General features: G+C 45.0%; 1 protein-coding gene across 1 annotated transcript in view; it reads right to left on the reverse strand.

Annotated features, from left to right (window-relative positions):
- The window catches only part of XPR1 (xenotropic and polytropic retrovirus receptor 1), a 1,026,978-nt gene that overhangs the window by 79,272 nt on the left and 926,824 nt on the right, over positions 1-20,882 (reverse strand). The window contains exon 13 of the mRNA XM_069641450.1: positions 10,411-10,550. Within this exon, the coding sequence (XP_069497551.1) occupies positions 10,411-10,550 (140 nt within the window). The remainder of the gene's footprint in view (positions 1-10,410; positions 10,551-20,882) is intronic.

Below are 20,882 nucleotides of genomic sequence, written 5' to 3' on the forward strand. Positions count from 1 at the left end.
TTGTACTTGGCCAGCGCCTTCCTCGGGGTTTCCACTGGTCTCAAGGGCACCTCTGAGAAATCCTCCTCGAAAGGCGTCGACGGAATCGGTGTAGAGCGTGGCGCCGATGGCTTTGACACAGGCCTCGAGGGCAAAGCCCCGAGCGTGCCCTTCGACAGCCTCGGTGCCGAAGGCGTCGACGTCTTCTTTGAAGACCTCACAGGCTCCGACGGTCACAATGGCATCGAGGACCGGGACCTGGAGCGGGCATGGCTAGAGCGATCAACCTTGTCAGACGGGGACCTCAAAGGTTCCCGGTGATTGCGATGAGCGCTCGAGCCCGAAAGTGTGCAAACAGTGTCTCTAGCACGTTCCCTGCCGGCGTCTTTCGACGGCGCGGACGGAACGGAGCCCTGCGACTGAAAAATCACCATCTCCTTACAGAATTAATCCCATTCCGCAGGAGTGGAATGCTTGGTGGGACAAGCAACCCTCCGACGGGCAGAGTCCTCGGACGAGGAAGGCAACCGATGACGGCACTTCCATGAGTGCCTCAAAGAGGCAGAGGAATGGCGGGACCCGCTCCGGGACCAAGACCCCCTGGACTTACGCCGACGATGCAGAGAGTCGGCCCTCGAATCGTCAGTCGAAAGCCCAGTGGATTTCAACTTCCGGGGCTTGGACACCTTACGCTCCAGCAAGGCCTTCGAAGTTAACGCCTGGCAATCGTCACAATTGTCCGTGGCGTGGGCCTCACCGAGGCACCAGAGGCAGGCGTTGTGCGGGTCTGTCAGCGACATCTTGGAACCGCAGTCCCAACACTTCTTGAAACCCGGCCGCGGGGTAGAAGACGAAGACATCATGGAAATCTTCACAAACAAACTGGTTCGAAGAACCGATAGAACAACTCCGAAGAGCCAAGGCGTGCCGAGATCTCCGAAGCGAACACATTCGCGGAAAAAACGGAACTGAGGCTACGGACGGCTTGCGTCCTACTTATAACATCCGTTGACGTCAGCTCAACGGAGGCCCTCGTGGACAACGTATCGACACAGAAAATTTTCCAAAGCAGCACAGCTGTGGTGATTACCTGTCATAGATATGGAATACGTCGGAGGACCCAATGCCCTCGAAACTGATATTGTGCGGTTGGCTACAAATGTAAATAGTGGGCCTTTCATTCAATATTGGATGACATGAAGTCAAGTGCCAAGCTACATAGTAGCTTTTCTTAACAGTTTTATAGTACGACAATATTTAATGTTGAAATTCAATGTTGGCAAAGTTTTGTAGAAGAAAGGTGCCAAAATCAGTGTTTTAAGGTCAGATCGTCTGTGTATGCTATGTGGAGAACCAGAGATCGAATACACAGAGCACATTAATCCACTGAGCATCTTAACGCTATAAGAAAGAAACATTTGAGAGCGTATAACATGTTACTTTGTGAAGATAGATCATTCCTGTGGAGTAAGTTGATGGAAGGAAATTATATGAATTTTAAGTACCACATGACCAAATTGTATTTGTTATGTGTTGAAATTTTAGGTGATATATCACAGGGGCTTTTATGTTGATCTTGAAAATAACCCATTATGAAATGTGATGTAGTTTTAATGATTTTTTTAAAAACATGTTTTTATTTGTTTTCACAATCCAAAATAACAAACTTCAACCCCCATGCCCCTTCATCCCTCCCTGGAGTCAAGCTCTATTAGTTCAATAATATATTCTGAGGTCATTAACAATGTCCAAAATCCGTATTTTATGGGGGCACCATTGAAGGTAGTTTAGCACATCTTCCCAGTTACGTTTAAAAGATTATTTATCTCTTTGAGCCATGTGGGCGGCCCATTCTAGTGCTATAAAGTTCCACACTTTCTGAAGCCAATCCACGTACGAAGGCCCCCGTTTTTGTTTCCATTTGTGTGCCACCACGAGCCATGCAGCTATAAGTAATAGCATAAAGATGCGTTTCTGTCTCTTAGAGAGTAGTTGTTGCCTTGGCCCCCACAACCCACATAACCATATGCATAGTTCCATAAGGCCCTTGTTCGGGAACGTCCTATCAATTTGTTTCTGGATTTTGTCCAAAACAGCTTAATCCTTGGGCATTCCCACCATATGTGTCGCTAGGTCCCCTTTTCCCCACAGCCTCTCCAACACAATGATGACACAGTCTGGTATATTTGATGCAATCGTTACAGCATATAATTCCATTGGAACATTATTCTGTACCACATTTCTCTTGTTTGGCTGGAGCTTGTGTATGGCCCTCCAAAGGTGTTACCAATCTTCCCTGGCTATAGTGTTATCACGTGTAGACTCATGTTTTAATATATTTCCACTGCACTGGTGTTGTACCCACATTTAGTAATCTATAGAATTTCAACATCTATTTCCTTGAGCCTGTTTGGGTGGTAACATTTTTCAAAGGGGGTCAGTTGTCGCATGGCCGCAGCTTTTATCTGAGGGGTAGACAACCAATGCTGTAGTTGGTTATAGCGAAATCTGTTCTCCTACCCCAGCCTCAGGTCTCTTTTGCACTCCTCAAATGTTCTCAAGCTGTCTCCCTGGTACATATCTCGTGTTTTCACACACCTGCGTCCTTGCATACCTTAAAAGACTTGCAGTTCCATCCCAGGGGGAATTTCGGGTTCTGAAATATCAGGAGAAACAGGGAGGGGGGGATGTAGATAGTATGCCTTCTTTAAGAGTTGCATCCCACACCTCTGAAAATATCCCACTATCTTGCTAATCTTTACATTGGGTGGTCCATGTTCCCGATCTTGCCATAGCAGTCCTGAGAGGGGTGTGCCTGCAACTGCTCTCTTGCCACATCCATATCTTTCAGCCTTTGCCAGCGTACCATTCCTTTATGACCCTTAATTGTGCGGCTTCATAGTACTTACGAAAGTGTGGGAGTCCCATCCCACCCCAATCCCTTGAAGCAGTAAGAGTAGACATTGCTATTCTAACCGGGTTATTCTGCCAAATGTATGCCAAGATGATTTTCGTTAGTGAGCTAAAGAAACATTTGTGGACACTGACTGGGAGCGCCTGGAAATAATACAATATTCTAGGAAGGAGACCCATTTTAATAACAGTCATTCTCCCTAACAAGGATATTGCAAGTGGGTTCCAAGTAAGTCTTTTTTTCACCCTGGCCAGTAATTAGCAGGTATTCTGCCCCATACAGTCGTTCTGGTGTTTTTGTAAGAACTACTCCCAAATATATTATGCCTTTCTCCGCCAAGGACATTTGGATTGCAATCCGCAGGCGTTCTACCGGCAGGTTCAGAATTTCTGATTTTGTCCTGTTTATTTCTAGGCCCGGGACTGCATTGAAATCCTCCAATTCAACCATTAATGCCGGCAACAATGTTTCTGGATTAGTGATGGCAATAAGCATGTAAATTGCAAATGCCATTGTCTTATGTTCTTCCCCGGCCATTCCTATACCTCTAATGTATTGCCGTTGACGGAGCCTGGCCAGTAAGGGTTCCAAATATATATCATTTAGCAGAGAGGATAAGGGGAAACCCTGATTGGTACCTCGTTTTATTGCTATGCTGTTAGAGAGAACTGTGTTAATTGCTATTCTTATCTGCAGGGAGTGATAATTGTCACTTACCATTTGTAAGAACCCCGGCCAAACTCACTACCTTCCATAGCTTTAAATAAAAAGGCACATTCGACCCGATTGAACAGCTTCTCAGCGTCTAGTGACACCAGGAGGGCTGGTATTTACGTAATGGCTGTTTTCTCCAACAGGTGACATACCTGGCGAATGTTACCGTGGGTCTGTCTTTGCAGAATGAACCCTGACTGATCAGGTCCTATAAGGTTTGGCAGTAGTTTGACAGCCTATTTGCCACTTTCATCTCATTCATCATATCCATGATCATACCCTTCTTTCTGAACAAATTAAACAGTTCAGTTAAGCGTGGTGCCAAGGCGCCCGGGAATCGTTTATAAAAGCTTGCTGGGATCACATCAGGTCCCAGGGCTTTCTATTACTTGGTAGGGTTTTTATTGCTTCAATCACCTCATCCTCATGTATTTCCTCTTCAAGCCTGTTCCTATCCTCGTATGTAATACTTCTTAATAGGACTTTAGTCAAATAAGCTTCCTGCTTGTCGGTTTAGCATACGTGTATAAGGCTTTATAGTATTCGCCAAACACCGCCAGGAACCCTCCTTGGTAGTGACATAGTCCCCCAAACGGTTTTTTAGTTTCAATAACGTGCGGAACAGAGTTTTATCAGCTTGATTTGCTTTCACGTAATAGCGTTCTGAAAATAGCAGAGCCTTTCCGGCATAATTTGTCTGGTGCGTTTTTAATTGACCTTGATTGTGTTTCAAAGCCCTATGCAGGCACCGTGTGGGGCCTCCTATCTCGGTTAGGATCTCCCAAATGTTACTTCTAACTCCTCCGCTTAAGCCTTCCTTGGTCTCTTTTTGCTTTCAGCGCAATTAGATGTCCTCTCAGGACTGCTTTGAAGGCGTCCCATACTACTCCTGGGGCTATGTCTTAGGAGTCATTCTCTTAAAATAGGTATTTTGTCTTGAACCAAGATACCCAATGTGGAGTCCTGCATTAGGCCTGCCGGGAATTTCCATTTCCACACTCCCACAGGGGATCCCATCACCTCCATCTGCATTATCCATGGGGCATGGTCCAACAGGGAAATAGCTCCCATTTCTATGTTCTTCACCCCTCCAATAATACGAGTTGAGGCCCACATTTAGTCTATCCGTGACATTGACAAGTGCACATGGAAATAGTATGTGAAGCCTTTGGTCTGTCTCTTTAACACTTGCCAAATAGAGCGCCAATATGGACATTTCACGTTTGAGCAATTTAGATGGTGCTAATACTTGAGTTGCCCGTGAGCTTTTGTCTATTAGGGGAGCCCAAGCCATATCAAAGTCTCCAGCCAATAAAAGGTCCCTCTTGGCAAAGTCGAGTTGAGCCAGTACATCCCTCAAAAAACATCTTGACCCTTATTTGGGGCATATAGCGTTGCTAATGTATATTTTTGGTACCCCAGTATAACATTTACGAAGAGTGAATGTCCTGCTGGGTCTACTTTGCTCTCCAGGAGTTTCACCGTTCGTTTATCGTTAATGGCAATAAGAACCCCAGCTCTTTTGTCAGTCGCTTTAGCTTGGTATAGATGTGGGTAGACCCTTATCCTAAGTTTGCACTTGTCTTGTTTCCATAGGTGTCTTTCTTGAATCAGGAGGATATCTGGTTGCACCCCTTTTAAGAACCCCTCTATTTTCCTATTAACCTGGGGAGTTCACCCCCTGATGTTGAGGGATAATATCTTAATAATAGTCGTCGTGCTACCAAGATCTATTGTGTACTATCGACGCCTCTGTCCCCCCTCCCCGGTTAACAAGCATATTAGCTTTTCCTCAGGGTTATATGAATATCCTTGCCTCTCGAGCTCCCCCCCCCGCAACAAACTAACCAGAACTTCCTCACCCCCTACCTCCTCCCCTTCTTCCCCAACTTCCCATTGTCCCCGGGGAGGGCCAAAGTTCCTATGGTCGCCTGGGCGAAATGTCAGGGGCCTTTGGCCCCCTTCCAAACCCAGAGCTACCCGTGGGGAGTCCTAAACCCCACTAGAGATTCCAACGATGGACCACCACTCATGGTCCCTTAGGCCACCTTCTTAATTGAGTAATGCATCCACTTCAGGTCTCTTGCAGAACATTCTTACACGGATTCAGTTCTGTTTCTTGTTGTCCGCAGGCCCCGTCACATTCCACATAGGTTCATAGTACTTGGGTCCAAGTTAGATAATTTTCCTTTGTCTCGGTACGATTTCGCCTTCCATTCCCATGGTTTCCAGCTTTTCCTTTTCAGCCATTCTACCTTTCTAGTAATGTTAGATGCCTCGTATTCTTCTTCATGAATCCGTAGGATATGCATTCCTTCTTTGCAAGTGGTGATTCAATGCTGCCAGCCTTTCCAGTTGAATAGCAAACCGAATGGGAATGTTCATTTATATCTCACTTGTTTTTGTGCAAGAAATCATACTACTGGGCCCATTGCTCGTCTCTTTTGTAAAGTTAACTGAGCTAGGTCCTGATATAATTGTACCTCGGCACTGTTGACATTTATCGAATCCGAAGTTCTTGCTGCTCTCAATATTGCTTCCTTTTGGGAGTAAGATCAGTGCTGTCAGGACATATTTTGGGCGCATACCTGGTTCTGACCGTTGTGGCCTATGGATACGATCAATGTTGACAATTTCCTCCCTTTAGAGGAAGTCTGCAAATAGTTGTGCTGTGGCTTTTAGATCTTGCTCTTCCACTGATTCAGCTTGCTTTTTGATCCGTATGTTGGACCTGCGAAAGCGGTTTGCCAAATCTTTGCAATGGATCTCCAGATTATGCGATAATCGCGATAGGTGTTACAACGCATTGTTGTTCTTTGTAGTATCTTATGACATGTCTTGCACTGCTCTTTCAACTATTTTCACGGTCTCCTCCAGTTTTGCGACTTAGACCTTCACCTCTTGGAGTGACTGTTTCAGTTCTGTTTTAACAGGGAGCATTGCGGCTGGAAAGTCATCATGAATTGGTCCTGTAATTCTTTCAAGCAATTTTGAAAGTCCTCTTTTTGCATTGCCATGTTTGACGTTTCCCCACTGACTTGGCGATGTTTGGTTGAGTCTCGAATCCCTTCAGAAGATGTCCAGGTTTTCCTGGATGCTGCCCGTCTGTGGTTCTTTTCAAGGATCTCTGGCCCCCCGTTGGCGTCTTCCCATTGCTTTTGGACATGAGAATATGCTTTTCCTATATCCAGCGACTCACCTTTAAATTCCTTCTCTATAATTATTTGATGACAATTCTGTGTTGTTCCTCTGTCTGTGCTTAAAGATTTCTTGTCTCGTGTCTCTAAATGGGAGCGTCCCTGGGGAGGTATTGCTTAAGTAGGAGGGTAGGGGGGCTGTTTGCCTCCGCTAGCTGTTTAACCCTATGTTAACGTTGATTTAGCTTGTTTTGCAGTCTGTCTTTTTCCATGGCTATATATTTTTCAGTTGTCCCATGTACCTTCCAAAAAATCTGTCTTCTCCCGACACGCACTCACAAGGATACCTCTTCCCCCTAATTTACAAAGAGGGGGAAGTGGGGGTTCTCTACGCTTGCACAAGCCTGTCGGCACTCTCCTCAAATTTACCACCACTCCCCCTATGGCAGGGGGTACTGTCGCTTCGGTTTCTGGTGTCTGAAAGCCTTTGCCGGGGTGCGCTTCTGATATTTAAAGTGTCGCGCCTGTAGAATTATCCCTTTTTTCTACCTTTTTTTTTAATCTGGTGGGCGTCCAAGGGTTAATCTTGCGCTATTTGCCAGCTGATTCTCGTGGGGACTGTGCTGTAGCGTTTAATCTCTATGTCCGCTGGAGGATCTTTGCTTAGTGACGTCAACAGCCAAGGTAATCCATATCATGTGTTTCTTCTTCCTGATTATCCGTGTCGCTCTCACTGACTTTATACCTCCTCCGGGGGGGGGGGGGGTTCTGCACAGGAGATCACCACGTCAGAGTGTGCCAGACGCCCCTGCTATTCGATTTAAGTAGATCCATGGAGTTCGCTGAGCTTTCCATATGAATTCTCATTGTGCAGTCCTGCTCCAAAATTATGCGTGCGTTAGCGAGCTTCCTCTGTATCTAGAACGAATGTGTTGCACTCTTGCCATGGTCGTCAGTTGAATTGTCTCTCTGTTCTTCCCCTGCGGTGCCACTGTTATGCCTGGTTTCCTCGCTGTCCCAATTTTTTTGCACGGAGACCTCCAACATTGTATTTTTACTTGCTCGTACTGATTAGCTTCATTGTTCGGCCCGGCGTGGACAGAGCAGCTCACATACGTCCTGCTCCGTCGGCCGCCATTTTGGAATCAGTTTTAATGATTTCCAAAATGAGGATTTGTGTATGTGTGCACATACAAAGCCATTTGGCTGAAGGAATATTAACTAAATAATTGTAATGTAATGTCACAAGGCATTCCCAAGAATTTGTGTAATTGGGTCCTGAATCATCAATGTTGTGTGGAATGTGCACAGTGTGTATCCGTTGTTTCTTTGATGCAGCCGCAAGTGGAAACATCTTTTGTAGCCCATCAACTATGGATGTGCGGGGCAGTCCAACCGCGCTTGCGTGCGACATGATCACACACAGGTGTGATGACGCCATTGCGCTCGTGTATGATGACGTCAGCACGTTATGGTCTGAATCAAGTGGTGCAGCCATTTTTTACAGACTGATGGCGGACTTGACAGATTGGTTCTGGCGAGATTATTGAACCATGGAACATTGAATAATAAGCAAGTAGGGTTGAGATGGTCTTCATATACATTTATCACTAAGAAACATTCACTAAGCATTACATATGTGCATTTACTGCATATGATTTTTTTAGATTTATATTGCATGCAAATGCCATAGTGAATGGAACATTTCAAGATGTCCGGAGCTACCGATCATTAGGTACATTATTTGTTCTGGTTGAATTATCCTGTCAAGGGACTTTAAAAAAAAGAAGAAAAGGTTTAAATCCACTTGATGAACTACAATTAGTGATTAATTATCTAGTGGTGGTGTTATTGTTTTAGGATTGCAGAATAGCCAAGAGCTGTGGGATTTGGTGAAGAAATTGCCACATTTAAAGTGAAGAAATCCTGGGAATCTATATCTCTTGATGTGTACCATGGATGAATTGTCAGCTACCGTTACTCATTTATTGTGGACAGTTATTAACGTTATGCTTGGGCATGTCTCTATGTGAATTTCTAGAAGTTGAATTTAAGACGGTACCTCTCTCTCCCTCCGTTTTTCTTGTAGTTAATGACGTTTTTTTGTACTTCATCTGAAAGTTGAGAAAACAAACGCATACCCTTATTGTGTTCGCCCCTGAGGAATGTCCTGTATTTATTGTACATCTGTAGGACAGAAACAGGTCAGGCTATGTATAAAACACTGATTGGGTCATTTGTATCTAACTGTGCTTGGACCCCAAGAACTCTCATAATCTATCATTGTTTAGGGTTTCATATGGTTGTTTTGGCCATATGTGAGTGTCTATGCGATTCTTTTTTTACTGTGTACATATATGTATCATGCATCGAATTATGTCTATATATTGTTGTTTACCAAGCATATTAAAGTATTTAATTTCATTTTGTAAACACACAGATTTGTATTGTTGTGTTTATCATTGGTAGCGTTAGAGAGATTGTAAGGTCCTGTATGCTTTGGTAATAGATATTTTCCTTTGATATATTATCCAAACACAAAACACCAACATTATCAAACACCAAGTCAGGAATGGTAGAATTGCATTGAGGAGGCACTTTTTCCATGTAAAGAAGGGACTTAAGACCAGTGGTCAAAGTGTACAAAAAGCAGTAGTGGAACTTTGTTCACTAGTGGTCTGCACCGCTCCGCACAATACAAACCCCAAAACACATGTGCCTGCTGTTTAAGGGAAGGTTCAGTGCAGTACACTGAAAGTGCAAGTTTCTACTTCTTACTGCACTTTTATTTTAAAACGAAACCGTTACGGAACGGTTTCTAACGGTAAAATGTAATTAAAAGAATTAGAGGAACACCACTCCCGCCCACTGCTTAAGACTTGCCATTCAGAACCTGCTGAGAGGCTGGAAGACTGCATTGTGAGAAATGTATGCACTTTTAAAACCTTCTTTGGAAAGAGATCTCAGTAGTTGGCCAGAGCAAAGTCCAAGGATAAACAGCTATTACTGTAGTCTATTTTTCTTTTCATTTTTTCTTACTGGTAGGGCCAGATAGTAAGTAGGGTTTGGACGAAGGACTATTTATTTTGGATATTTGATGAGCACCATTAGTTTAGTTTGTTAGGTAGGGAATTTCCCTCATAGCCAGCCCTACAGGTAAGGGGTGTATCAGGCACTTTTGCTCTCCATAAATGGGCAAATACTCCCAAAAAACAAACATGGAAAGTACAAATGCTCCCAATAATAAATATGAAACAGACACAAAATAGGGAGTCAAATACTCACACTTATCTGGAGCACTGCTCATAGTGGTTGAGGTAGAAGGGTGTATTCCTATTAACTAAAAACCCTTAAACATGCAACATGTTATCCCAGACTCCTCCTCCTGGTTCATCACAATACCGATGAACGCCACAAAAAAAAGAATCCGAACATTCACCTTCTGACCTACACCATAAATCCAGGAACAAAATAAAACATTGAGTACTAGGCGACATTATGAATCTAGAGATTTCATTGTTAGGAGTGCCTGCTGTATGAGATTAACATGTTTACAGATTTAACACAGTTCTTAGCGTGTAAAATAAGAAGAAACTCTAAAGGAAAACCATGCTTCCAAAGATTGAACATTCTATATTTATGGATGACAATGTTTTTTTAATTTACCTGAAGACCTCGAGAGGCGCAAGGATTGTAGAGATGACATTTCCTGCCGAAGGGAAGACTGCCATTGTAGTGAGAGAAATCTGTATAGTCCAAGCGAAACGTAAAAACACATCTTCGATGATTGCGCAATAATAATATGCCTGAGGAGAGAACAGTTAAAAATAGATCATTCAATCTGCACGGTTGTGAAAAAATGCAAACTTTGCGGACACAATGAAAAGAGACTACTGAATTCTCTGCACCCTCACAAGATCATTGAGATTACAAAACATTTGAATCTCACAAATGAAGAGTTAAACCAAACCGCAATCTAAACAAATTTGGATGCTGTAAAGGAAAACTTTTCTTTAACATTTTCTCACCATAGATTACTATGAAGCCCCCAGTATATTTGTCTATGTTATGGAAACCTGAACTTTTGAGGTAAGAACACGTTAGCTTCACTTATCTACTTAGCTTATTTATTTGGGGTACCAGTCAGCCCTTAAGGTTACCAGTGCAGGTGACAGTCTCCCTCATTAATGTTTTACTGTAACACCCACCACCTTGCAGTGGAGGGCTTGTTAAGGATTCTAATCGGGCGTCACACACCAGCCTAGGACTCTTACCACTGGCCTAGGATGCAGCGCACAATTAAAACACACTTACTTTATTTCCTAAGAATTCAGATTGAGATAGCCCCAACCCGTCTCACAACCCCCTTTTACAAATACTCCAGGTCACGATGGACCATGAACCAGGCCGGTGGGTGGTAATACAATATTTATTTTAAATACAAATAAAATCACACAAATGTAATATTGAGCAGCAATCACCAATGGGGTGATAATTACAAGCTAAATTGATTAAATACACTTAGTTTGACCTTCTAATATAACATACACAAAGCACAAATGAATAAGAGCAATATTACTTTCCGGGTAGATTTCCCCCTGCGATATTCCCTCAAACCCCTATTAACCGAATGATGTGTGGGTAGCAAGGAGTCCGGTATCCTAGGCAACAAACAGAATTAAGATCTGACCTTCCCCCACGAAAGGAGAGGCAAATCGGATTTAAAACCCTTTGCAATTGAACAAAATAGCACTCTGAATTAGTAAAGATTTGATTTACATGTGCAGTTGAATGAGTGAATATGCAAGGCAAAAATGAATTATAAGAGTATCAGGGATGTAAGAACACTAGCAAACTACAAGCAATGTCCTAACAACTGGCATCCAATTCAGAAAATCGACTTGAAAGTGAAAACACAGTGCAGTCAAATCACAAGTGTAGAAATTGCATTTGCTAATTTACACGGGTTTAAATGTCAACACGGTTTGAAAACAGGTTGAATAGACAAAATCGGAATGCGTTTTTTATGCTGAGTGACAGATGCACATCACAGTGATAATATGAAAAGGAAAGAGTGACTAAATTACTGACAGGATGAGATTCTAAATGGGAAAGGAAATTCGGTTTTAAAAATAACAGCAGATGACAGAGAATCGGTTTGGAAAGGACAAGTTTCACTTAAACTAGATTTTATTGGCTAGAAAAGAGAAACACCACCCGTGAACAGAAAGGTTAAGCTGCAGTTTTAACCACTTCACGCTGAGTGCCTTTTTTTCGGGAGAATTAATTTAATCAAAATCGTACTAAGGACTTACACAAGGACAGAATTAAGTCGAAAAGAATGGCGCCAACACTTGGAGATCAAGGACAGGGTGCACAAAGCATTCTGACAATTTTAAGGATTTCTGCTAAGGCAGTGAGGGGATTTCTATGGGACTGGACCCAATACAGGGTAACAGAGCAAAGGATGCAGTTTGCCGTTGTTGGGGAAGGGAAATACTCACAACAAGCCCTTGAATGGGGTATTTTGGACAGCGGACCGAGTTTCTGGACAGCAAGGCAATATCTGGTCACTGGTCACAGCGGTGTGCTCTCCTAGAAGAAAAAAGCTGGACAAAGGTCTGGTCACGGCACCGCGGCACCTCAGCTGGATAGAGCGGGTAGCAGGGCAAGCAACCAGCACTGGATAATCCCAATGAGGATTCAGAACCCCCCCACCCAGTATCCCCCCCACCGAGTTATTGGGATTTTTGGTGGGGTTTTTCTAGATCAATGGTCTTGCCTGGATAGGGTCAGTTATGCTCTGGCCTGGCAGTGGAATCTGGAATCTTGCAGGCTGAATATGGAATATCTGGATACACAGGAGCTTGAAAATGCAGAAGAGTGTCCTTTGTCACTGTGGGCTTCCACCTTTTATAAGGCAGATGACATCCCAGGATTTACTATGGGGCAGACCTTTGGCTTGACATGTCTCTAACAATGGGATTGGCCAGGAGTTACTGTTACTGCCTTCCTGTCAGCCGGTTGGACTTCAGGGACCTGACATCCGTTTTATGGGGTGTGCTTACAAGGCCCATTGCCCTCCCGCAGTTCCTTTAGCCAAAATCAGTTATGACAAATTGTACATTTTTACAGTTATAGCACTTTTGAAAATCATAGGCAGATTCCAGATTTTACACTGAACATGTCATTCCAATTCCGACATTTGTACAATATCGTTTCGCCGTTCTAATAATCTTTCGGCATTTCTAGTGGGAAGCGCTTCACCGAAAATTCTACAATTTTAGATGTGTGCCTATTATCACAAAGCATGTTTGCATTAAATTTCAAAGTAATACCATGTATACTTTTCCCATGATTTACATTTTTCTGCCGTTTGCGTCCCCCGCATTCTAGGGAAAGCTACAATGTATTGTTTTAATGCCACCAAAAACACATTTAAACTGTTAAACTGTTGTATTACTGCGTTTTCCGGTTGCAGAAATAAAAGTCTTAAAGTTTATTATTCAGAACAGTCTTTTGCCCCAAATGGGCCAGCATTGTCTTCCACATAAGGGCATACTTCCCAACCCCCAGCTAAATGTCAGGCTTTAGCCAGCCTGATTCCAATGTTGCTCTGGAGTTGCCTTTGAAGCTCCCCAGTTTGAGTTGAGGGGCAGTGCTGCTAAAAAGTCACACCTATGTGTCCCAGAAATCCCTTGTACCAGGCTGGAGCACTGCCACAGAGTCTAACGAGGGTGCAAGATCCACCACCCTTGCCTATTCATATGCCCCAGGGGCTGGTCCACTTGAAAGGAGGCAGATCGTGTTCCCAGGAGGCAAAGTCCTTTGAAGCCAGGCCAGGAAAAAACCTGTTCTGTGGCTGCAGCAAAAAAGAAAATGTTCTTTCCTGAACCAGAAAGCAAAACTGTTGGAATTAAATATCCTACATATGTTTTAAAACAACTTTCTATGCAAGGACAGGGTATTCATTCAACAATTTACTTTTAAGCAGACAGTTCCTGGTTTGTAAAATAAATAAATAAATTAAAAAAAACACAATTTTAGACGTGGTTAATTTTCCTTGGCTGTTACTTCACAATGCAGTTTTCTCTTGCATCTAGATTCTAAATATTATTTGTAGCCCTAGTCGATTTCTCATACACAGAAATCTGTTCAAGCCAAAGGTCCACTGAAACTGACATAAGCACAGAGATATGGGCTTCTTGTGAATTGTTTAGCTGTGATATTTTGTAGCAAAAAGTCAAGCGTTTTTCTATACGGATTGGAGTGAAGTTCTTTGGCACAGCCTGTCATTCAGTGAGAAATGCCACCTTTTGTTTTAGCACAACCTGGATATGGATGGACATAGCTGGATCAACTGTGCATTGTTGAACGGTGGAAAAGAGCATCATGGCGCAGCATTTTAAATGCAAAATATTTCCTTTTTCAATACCAGCACTGCTTTTCAATTCTTTTCTTTGGTGCACATAAGGAAAACACTGGCAGCCTTTCTCGGGGTGTTCCATGTTCCATCTCCCCCCATATGTGCTTGGCAAAGACAGCGCAGCCATTATTTCGGTGACTGCAACACACAGTTTTGGTGCAATGGTGTTCAACAGAGCCAGTGCAGCCATTCTGCTGGTAATGCTGAAAAATGCAGTTTGGTGATGTAGGGGAGTTCTGCTGGGCAGTTAAATGTACCCCACAGATCCCCCATCGCCCCCCTGACTTTCCTGAGACTTCTTGTTGAGGGAGGGTAGGGCAAAGTGGGGTTCATCGGATGGAGTCCTTCCTCAATTAGGGAGCGGTACGCCATGATCCTCCCTGTCTTTCGTTGGTGTGTGGAGCGACACCCCCTTTCCTTCCTTCCCTTTTCTGGGCCCCCGGGGAGGTTATCATCGGTCTATGAAGAAACGGAATCAGTACTCACTAGTGAATAGACCGGTTACAACATTTTCCCACCGATTGTCTTCCCGGAAAGTTGACATCAGTGGGACACACATACATTACATTCATTACAGTATTCGGGCAATATCAGCAAATAATTCCTTAACAAGGCAAAGATAGTTATTTTTACGTCATGGTTATGTGAGGCACTTTTGCAATGATGATGAAGAAAAGTACTCCCTGTTTGCAAGATATACCTATGGACCTACCTGTTCCCTTCTGGTTCTTTTTCTTGTTCTCATTCTCATTCTCCAGATGTCTCCTATTTGACTTTCCCTTGGCTCCCCAATCAGCTGCAAAGTGTGCCTGGGATGACAACTCGTTAAATGATTAATGTGGACCCATTTCTCTTCTGCCAGCTCTCCTTTGGGGATGCAGATTCTGTAGGCGACAGATGAAATATTATCTACAATTTCAAAAGGACCGCGCCAGGAGGGGAGACATTTTCTCTCCTTAGCCTGGTTCCTTTGAAAATTGTACAAGTAGAGCCTGTCTCCAACTTGGTATTCCTTAATGGTTGTTTTTAAGTCATATTGAGTCCTCATCCCCTCTGCTGATTTTTCCAGATTTTGCTGAGCATATGCAAAAGCATGCTGAAGGTATTTTCTTAGATTCTCAACATATTCATGAGCTGTGGAGGCGTTTATCAGTGTCTGCTCTTGTGCTCTATAGAGCAGATGCTGAGGTAGCACCATCCATTGTCCAGTCATTAGCTCCAATGGAGACATTTTGGTCGCAGAAGATGGTGTAGATCTGATAGCCATCAGGACAAACTGTAATCGGATGTCCCAACTTGGCCCAGAATCTGCCACAAACCTTTTTAGAGGCTGCAGGGGCACTTGGGATTCCTTTATCCCCTTTGTGTGGCTACATTTATATGCCTTTATGATGTGCCTAGACACACCCATGCACCTCATTCGTTACTGCAAAATGCCATTTCGTGTAGCATACAATGAAAATGGCGTCCACGTGTAGATTAAGCCCTGTTCTTTGGACATCTTGCTTTTTGGCTGTCTTCTTGCTCACTTCGATCAGGAACCTCCATAAAAGGGCATGCACATTTGCTGGGTCCAGGCTGGACGCCTGGGTAAGTGCACATGTGTGACTGAACTGGTTATGACCGGGTTTGTGGCTAACTGGCCACCATACATATACTTCCCAGGAAGTGTCTGTTGCTGGGCAGAAGTGGGGTTTGTGGTTGTGGTTGTCCGTGATAAGGCATCACTCACCTGTTTGAATGGTGTCTAACTTTTCCACTGGTTGGCTGGAATAATTTGGATCTTGCATTGATAAGAGAAACCCTGCAGCCTTTCTAGAGGTTGTTCACTGGAACAAAGTCTGCTCATCTTCAGTCTGACGACTGCCATGGAAGTGACCCAGCATTGTCCAAGCCATCCATTGATGTCTGCTGCAGCTTCTCCTAAGACCAGGGAAGCTCCTCAATGGTGTCTTCCTCCCCTTTGCCCTGTGGGAACAAATGGTTCTGCATCAGTGCGATGCAGTCGGTGGACTTTGCATGTACCCCATGCCCATCCTGGGGGCTAACCATGCACTGTCAAGACCTCTCTGCTGCTATGGCCACCGCCCGGACTTGGAACTTGGGAATCTGCTGATCGTTGACTAGTGACCGATGAACATTGCTGCTTCTCTCAACTGTGAAGAAGGGCCTACCTGGCAGTTTGCTGCCGACACAAGATAGGCCAGCTGAATCTTTAGTGGAAGTTACAGTGGCTGCTATTCTGAGGCATCTGTTCTGTCCAGCTGAAAGTCTGCTGGAGCTTCCCAGAAGCAGAGACAGGAACTACAGCATAGCCAGACCCAAGCTAGACACAAGGTTCAGCTACCGCACCTGCGATCACGGGACCTCCATTGATGGAACCAATGACTGAAATTAAGTATCCCCATAGATATTTACTGGGTGCCATGGGGGTGATCACCTACAAAAGCACAGTTTGGGTTCAAGTGTGCCTACCATCACTTGTGCGCCCCTCATGGGGCCACTCCACTGGCTGCGATTGATGGAGTGTTAGCCTAGGATTCCCCCACCCTCTCCATCCCAGGTAACCACCAATATGGTGGAATTGGAATTGTAGCCCTAATTTTGGTTGCTTATCCGATCTCTTCAAGACGACACTTGTTTCCATTTAGCTTTGTCACCACTTGTGGAGGGGACTTTTGGATTTCCTACTGCTCCCACCGCTAACCAGGTACTTACCTGAATATTGACTCTGAGACATTTGATAACTTACTTACCCATTAGTGAACAGGTTTATGCCTGATCATAAAGTAGGGTGTAACATATTTCTTGTATCCTCTTCTCTTGCCACCTTACTATTACAGTTTGTGCAATGTTTTATTGAATTACTTTAAAAAAAAATGTATAACCTTTCTTTATTAGTGATAACCTTTATTAGTTTTACAGTTACATAACAAATAACACATCAGGCAATGTCAATACAACCTTACAAACAGAAAAAAAAGAAAGACAAGCAACAACTTCCCACATGGGAACAAAGCCCCCTCCCCGCCCCCGCCACCCATCCCATCAACTCCCACCAGGTCATCAATGCATGCAACAGAACACATCCAAATGACAAGAGCTTCACCTAGGATACATTGACCTAGACTATCTTCCTAAAGACAATGAGCCAGATACTAATAGGCCTGCAACTGGCGAAGCTACTGAACAAATTGTAAAGTCAATGATCTTCAACTCTGTTCTTGGGTGCATTCCACACTGTCCTGCAGCGAGAGGGCACTCTCAGAGTCCGACTCATGAGCCATATAGCTCCTAAAAGAGTGCCAATAGTCCTTGGGTTTACTGTTAAGGGGGAGCGTTTGGTTGTATTGCGACTCTCTACGCTCATACATCGACATGCAGTTCACCCACTGATGTATTGACGGTGCCCTAGAAATCCCCCATGCACGCGCCACTAGAGGCTTGGCGACCACCGAAGCCATCCCAAACAGTTTTCTATCGCTGCTTACAGGTAGATCTACCCACGACAGCACCCAGGCTTCCGGAGTGAAAGGGATCGAGATCTCCAACACCCGCCCCATCACCTCAGCGACAGCACCCCAGAAAGTCTGGGACCAGGACCAAGCTACATGGTAAAAATCAGCGGGGGACTGATGACATCTCTTGCACCCCGATGACCGAAGGGGAAACAGTTTATGCAAAGTAAGAGGAGAATAATACAGTTGATGCAAGAATTTAAAAAGAATCAGGCGAAATCTGTTATTACTGGAAATCGATTTAGTCTGAGCAAGTATGCCTTCCCACTGATCTTCAGGTAATGAGCGAGACATACTAACTTCCCATTTGGCCTTATAGGAAGAAGAAGAAGGAGGAGGAGAGCCCCAAGCCCCCGAGCCAGACAATACAGGGAAGAGATCACTTTTCTAGAAGAGGGCGGGGCTACAACAAACTCTAAGACGGGGGAGGTCTCTGGTGCATCAGGGAAGTCAGGCCATTCCGATTTCAGTACCTCGCGGAGGCGGAAATATAACCACTGGGTGAGCGGAGTCCAGTCGCCTCTCGCCTTAAGGTTTTCCCAAGTTATGAATTTGCCTTGTGGTGTGAATGTGCAGACTCTGGAAATGATGAATAAAGATGTGTTCAAATGTAAGAGGGATCCCACGGACCCTTTATATGGCCATCTTGGGAGAATACCACGAGCCCATCCCCAACAACTTCGCCAAGCTGTCCCAGACCCTGAGCGTAATCTCCAACGGCTGAACCTCCGTCCTCAAATGGCGCTCCTGTACAGCTTAAAGCAAGCCTCCAAGGTCCTCTGTTTGAGCAATTGACCTCTCCAACTGCGAGTGTGGCAGATCGTTCGTTGGGGACCACCACCAAATCGAGTACTGTATCTGTGCCACTAGAAAATAGAGGAACAGGTTAGGAACCTCAAAACCCCCCTGGGCATATGAACTGCGCATTGAGCGCAGGGAAAAGCGGGATCGTGTCCCCGCCCAGATCAATCTAGTCAGCATAGACTCTATACGGTTCCAGAATGATACCGGGGGCCATACCAGAACGTTGTTGAAAACGTACAATAGTTTCGGTAAGACAATCATTTTAGCTAGAGAGATGCGGGCTGCCTGGGAGATGGGAAGCCAGACCCAAGAATCCACCCGGTGTTCCAAATGTTGCAAGGTAGAGACATAATTTTCCTGATACAAAAGTGCAGGTGAAGTGGATACCCTAATACCCAAATACCGGATTCCCTGTGGACATCACGCGAAGGCCTCTCCCACATCCTGTGGGGTAACTCCCAGTGTAAGCGGAAGTACCTCTGACTTGGACCAGTTTATCTGTAGCCCAGACAGGGCACCAAACGCAACTATCTCCCCCATCACGGGTTGCAAATTTATTCAAGGATGTTTTATGTATAAAAGCATGTCATCCGCGTAAAGTGAGATGATAGATACATGCGACCGGAGTATCACACTGCAATGAGAGTAGAATTCTCTCAATACACAGGCCACCGGCTAAATACCAGGGCGAATAGGAGAGGGGTAAAAGGGACAGCCCCCCTGCCTAGTGCCCCGGGACGGAATGATGGGAGCGGATTGAACCCCATTTGTATAGACCCGTGCCCGTGGAGCGGCGCAAGACCTCGAACAGGAAAGGCCATTACACAGAATCAAACGCCTTTTCCGCGTCCAAGGCTACCAGCGCAATCGGGACCTCCAGATTCACATTATGCATCATAGTAAATAATCTGCGCAGATTGTTTTGAGTGGATCCCCCCGGAATAAAACCCGCCTGGTCGGGAAGAATTAGTGCTGGCATGTGTGGGAGAAGCCAATCTGCAAGTAATTTGGCGATGATTTTATTATCGGTGTTTATCAATGAGAGTGGGCGATAGGAGGAGCATCGTTTAGGATCCTTATTAGGCTTAAGTAATACCGTAACCAGGGCAGTACGCGTAGATTCCGGGAGTACCCCGGAGGATGCCGCCTCCTCAAACATTTTACATAAGTGAGGGATAAGCAAATCAGGGTATGCTTTGTATAATTCAGCTGATATCCCATCCGTTCCCAGGGCTTTTCCATTCGGAAGAGACATCACCCCCCTATGGAATTCCTCCGCCGTGGGAGGGTTCATTAAGAAGCCCACCAACCTCAGAATCCAGCCAACCCAAGGCGACCCTATCAAGAAAGTAGGTGATATCATCGTGCCCAGCCGAACCAGTAGCAGTGTACAACTGCTCATAATATTGGCGAAATACCTAGTTTATCTCTAGCACATCCCTGACAAGCGAACCACCCTGAGATTCCACCCCTAGAATAGGCTCCAAATGATTCTCCTGTCTGACAGCCCAGGCCAGGGTCCTACTCGGACGATCCCCCTCCCCATATCTCGCTGCGGCCACAGGGTCGCCCAAGAATCTCTCCTTGTCGTCCATCAGGGCCTGAACCTCCCGCCTCCTCACTGCAAGAGTATTTTGCAGATCTGGTGAATCTGCGCTTCCCTGAAAGAGTTCCAGATCTCTAATTTCCCTCTCCTTACGTGCTATCGCACCGCGAATACTCTTCAGCACCCCCCTTCCTGCGACATGCACCAGCCTCGTAGAAACACTTTAAAAGTTTCCCAAACCCCCCCGGACTGGGAACTGACTCCGCGTTAAATTGAAAAAACTCTGATGGCCTGACGAAGCCCCTCCCGGAACACCAGGTCTTCCAACGCTCGGGCGCAAAACACCTCCAACGAAGCTGCCTAGGATAAGATGGGGGTCCCTTGAATTTTACCAGCACTGGGGAATGGACCGAAAAGGCACGTGGGAGAATATCCGCCCCGACCACCCCGCGGGTCACATACACGTAATCAATTCTGGATGAACTCCCGTGTACACTAGAGTGAAACGTGAATTCCCGAGCGTCAGGATGACACTGTCGCCGAACAAGGGGTAATCAACTATAATGGATTGCCATTTTTGCACAGCGTGGGGAATCGACCGTTGAGTCGATGCCGACCTGTCTCGCGTGGAAGAAAGGGCTACATTAAAGTCCCCCGCCCACACTATCTCGTAACCCGGGAACAGTCGTAGATGCTCCGAGCATGTTTGAAAGAAATCGGGAGAATCATAATTAGGGCCATAGATGTTAACAAATATAATAGAATGGGTTGTGATCTCCCCAGCCACCAGAAAAATCGTCCCTCCATGCCCGCCACCTGCTTGTGAAGTTTAAATCCTAAGGAG

Source organism: Ambystoma mexicanum, chromosome 1q (assembly GCF_040938575.1).
Source record: "Ambystoma mexicanum isolate Mex_15411 chromosome 1q, UKY_AmexF1_1, whole genome shotgun sequence".
NCBI classification, from domain to species: Eukaryota; Metazoa; Chordata; class Amphibia; order Caudata; family Ambystomatidae; genus Ambystoma; species Ambystoma mexicanum.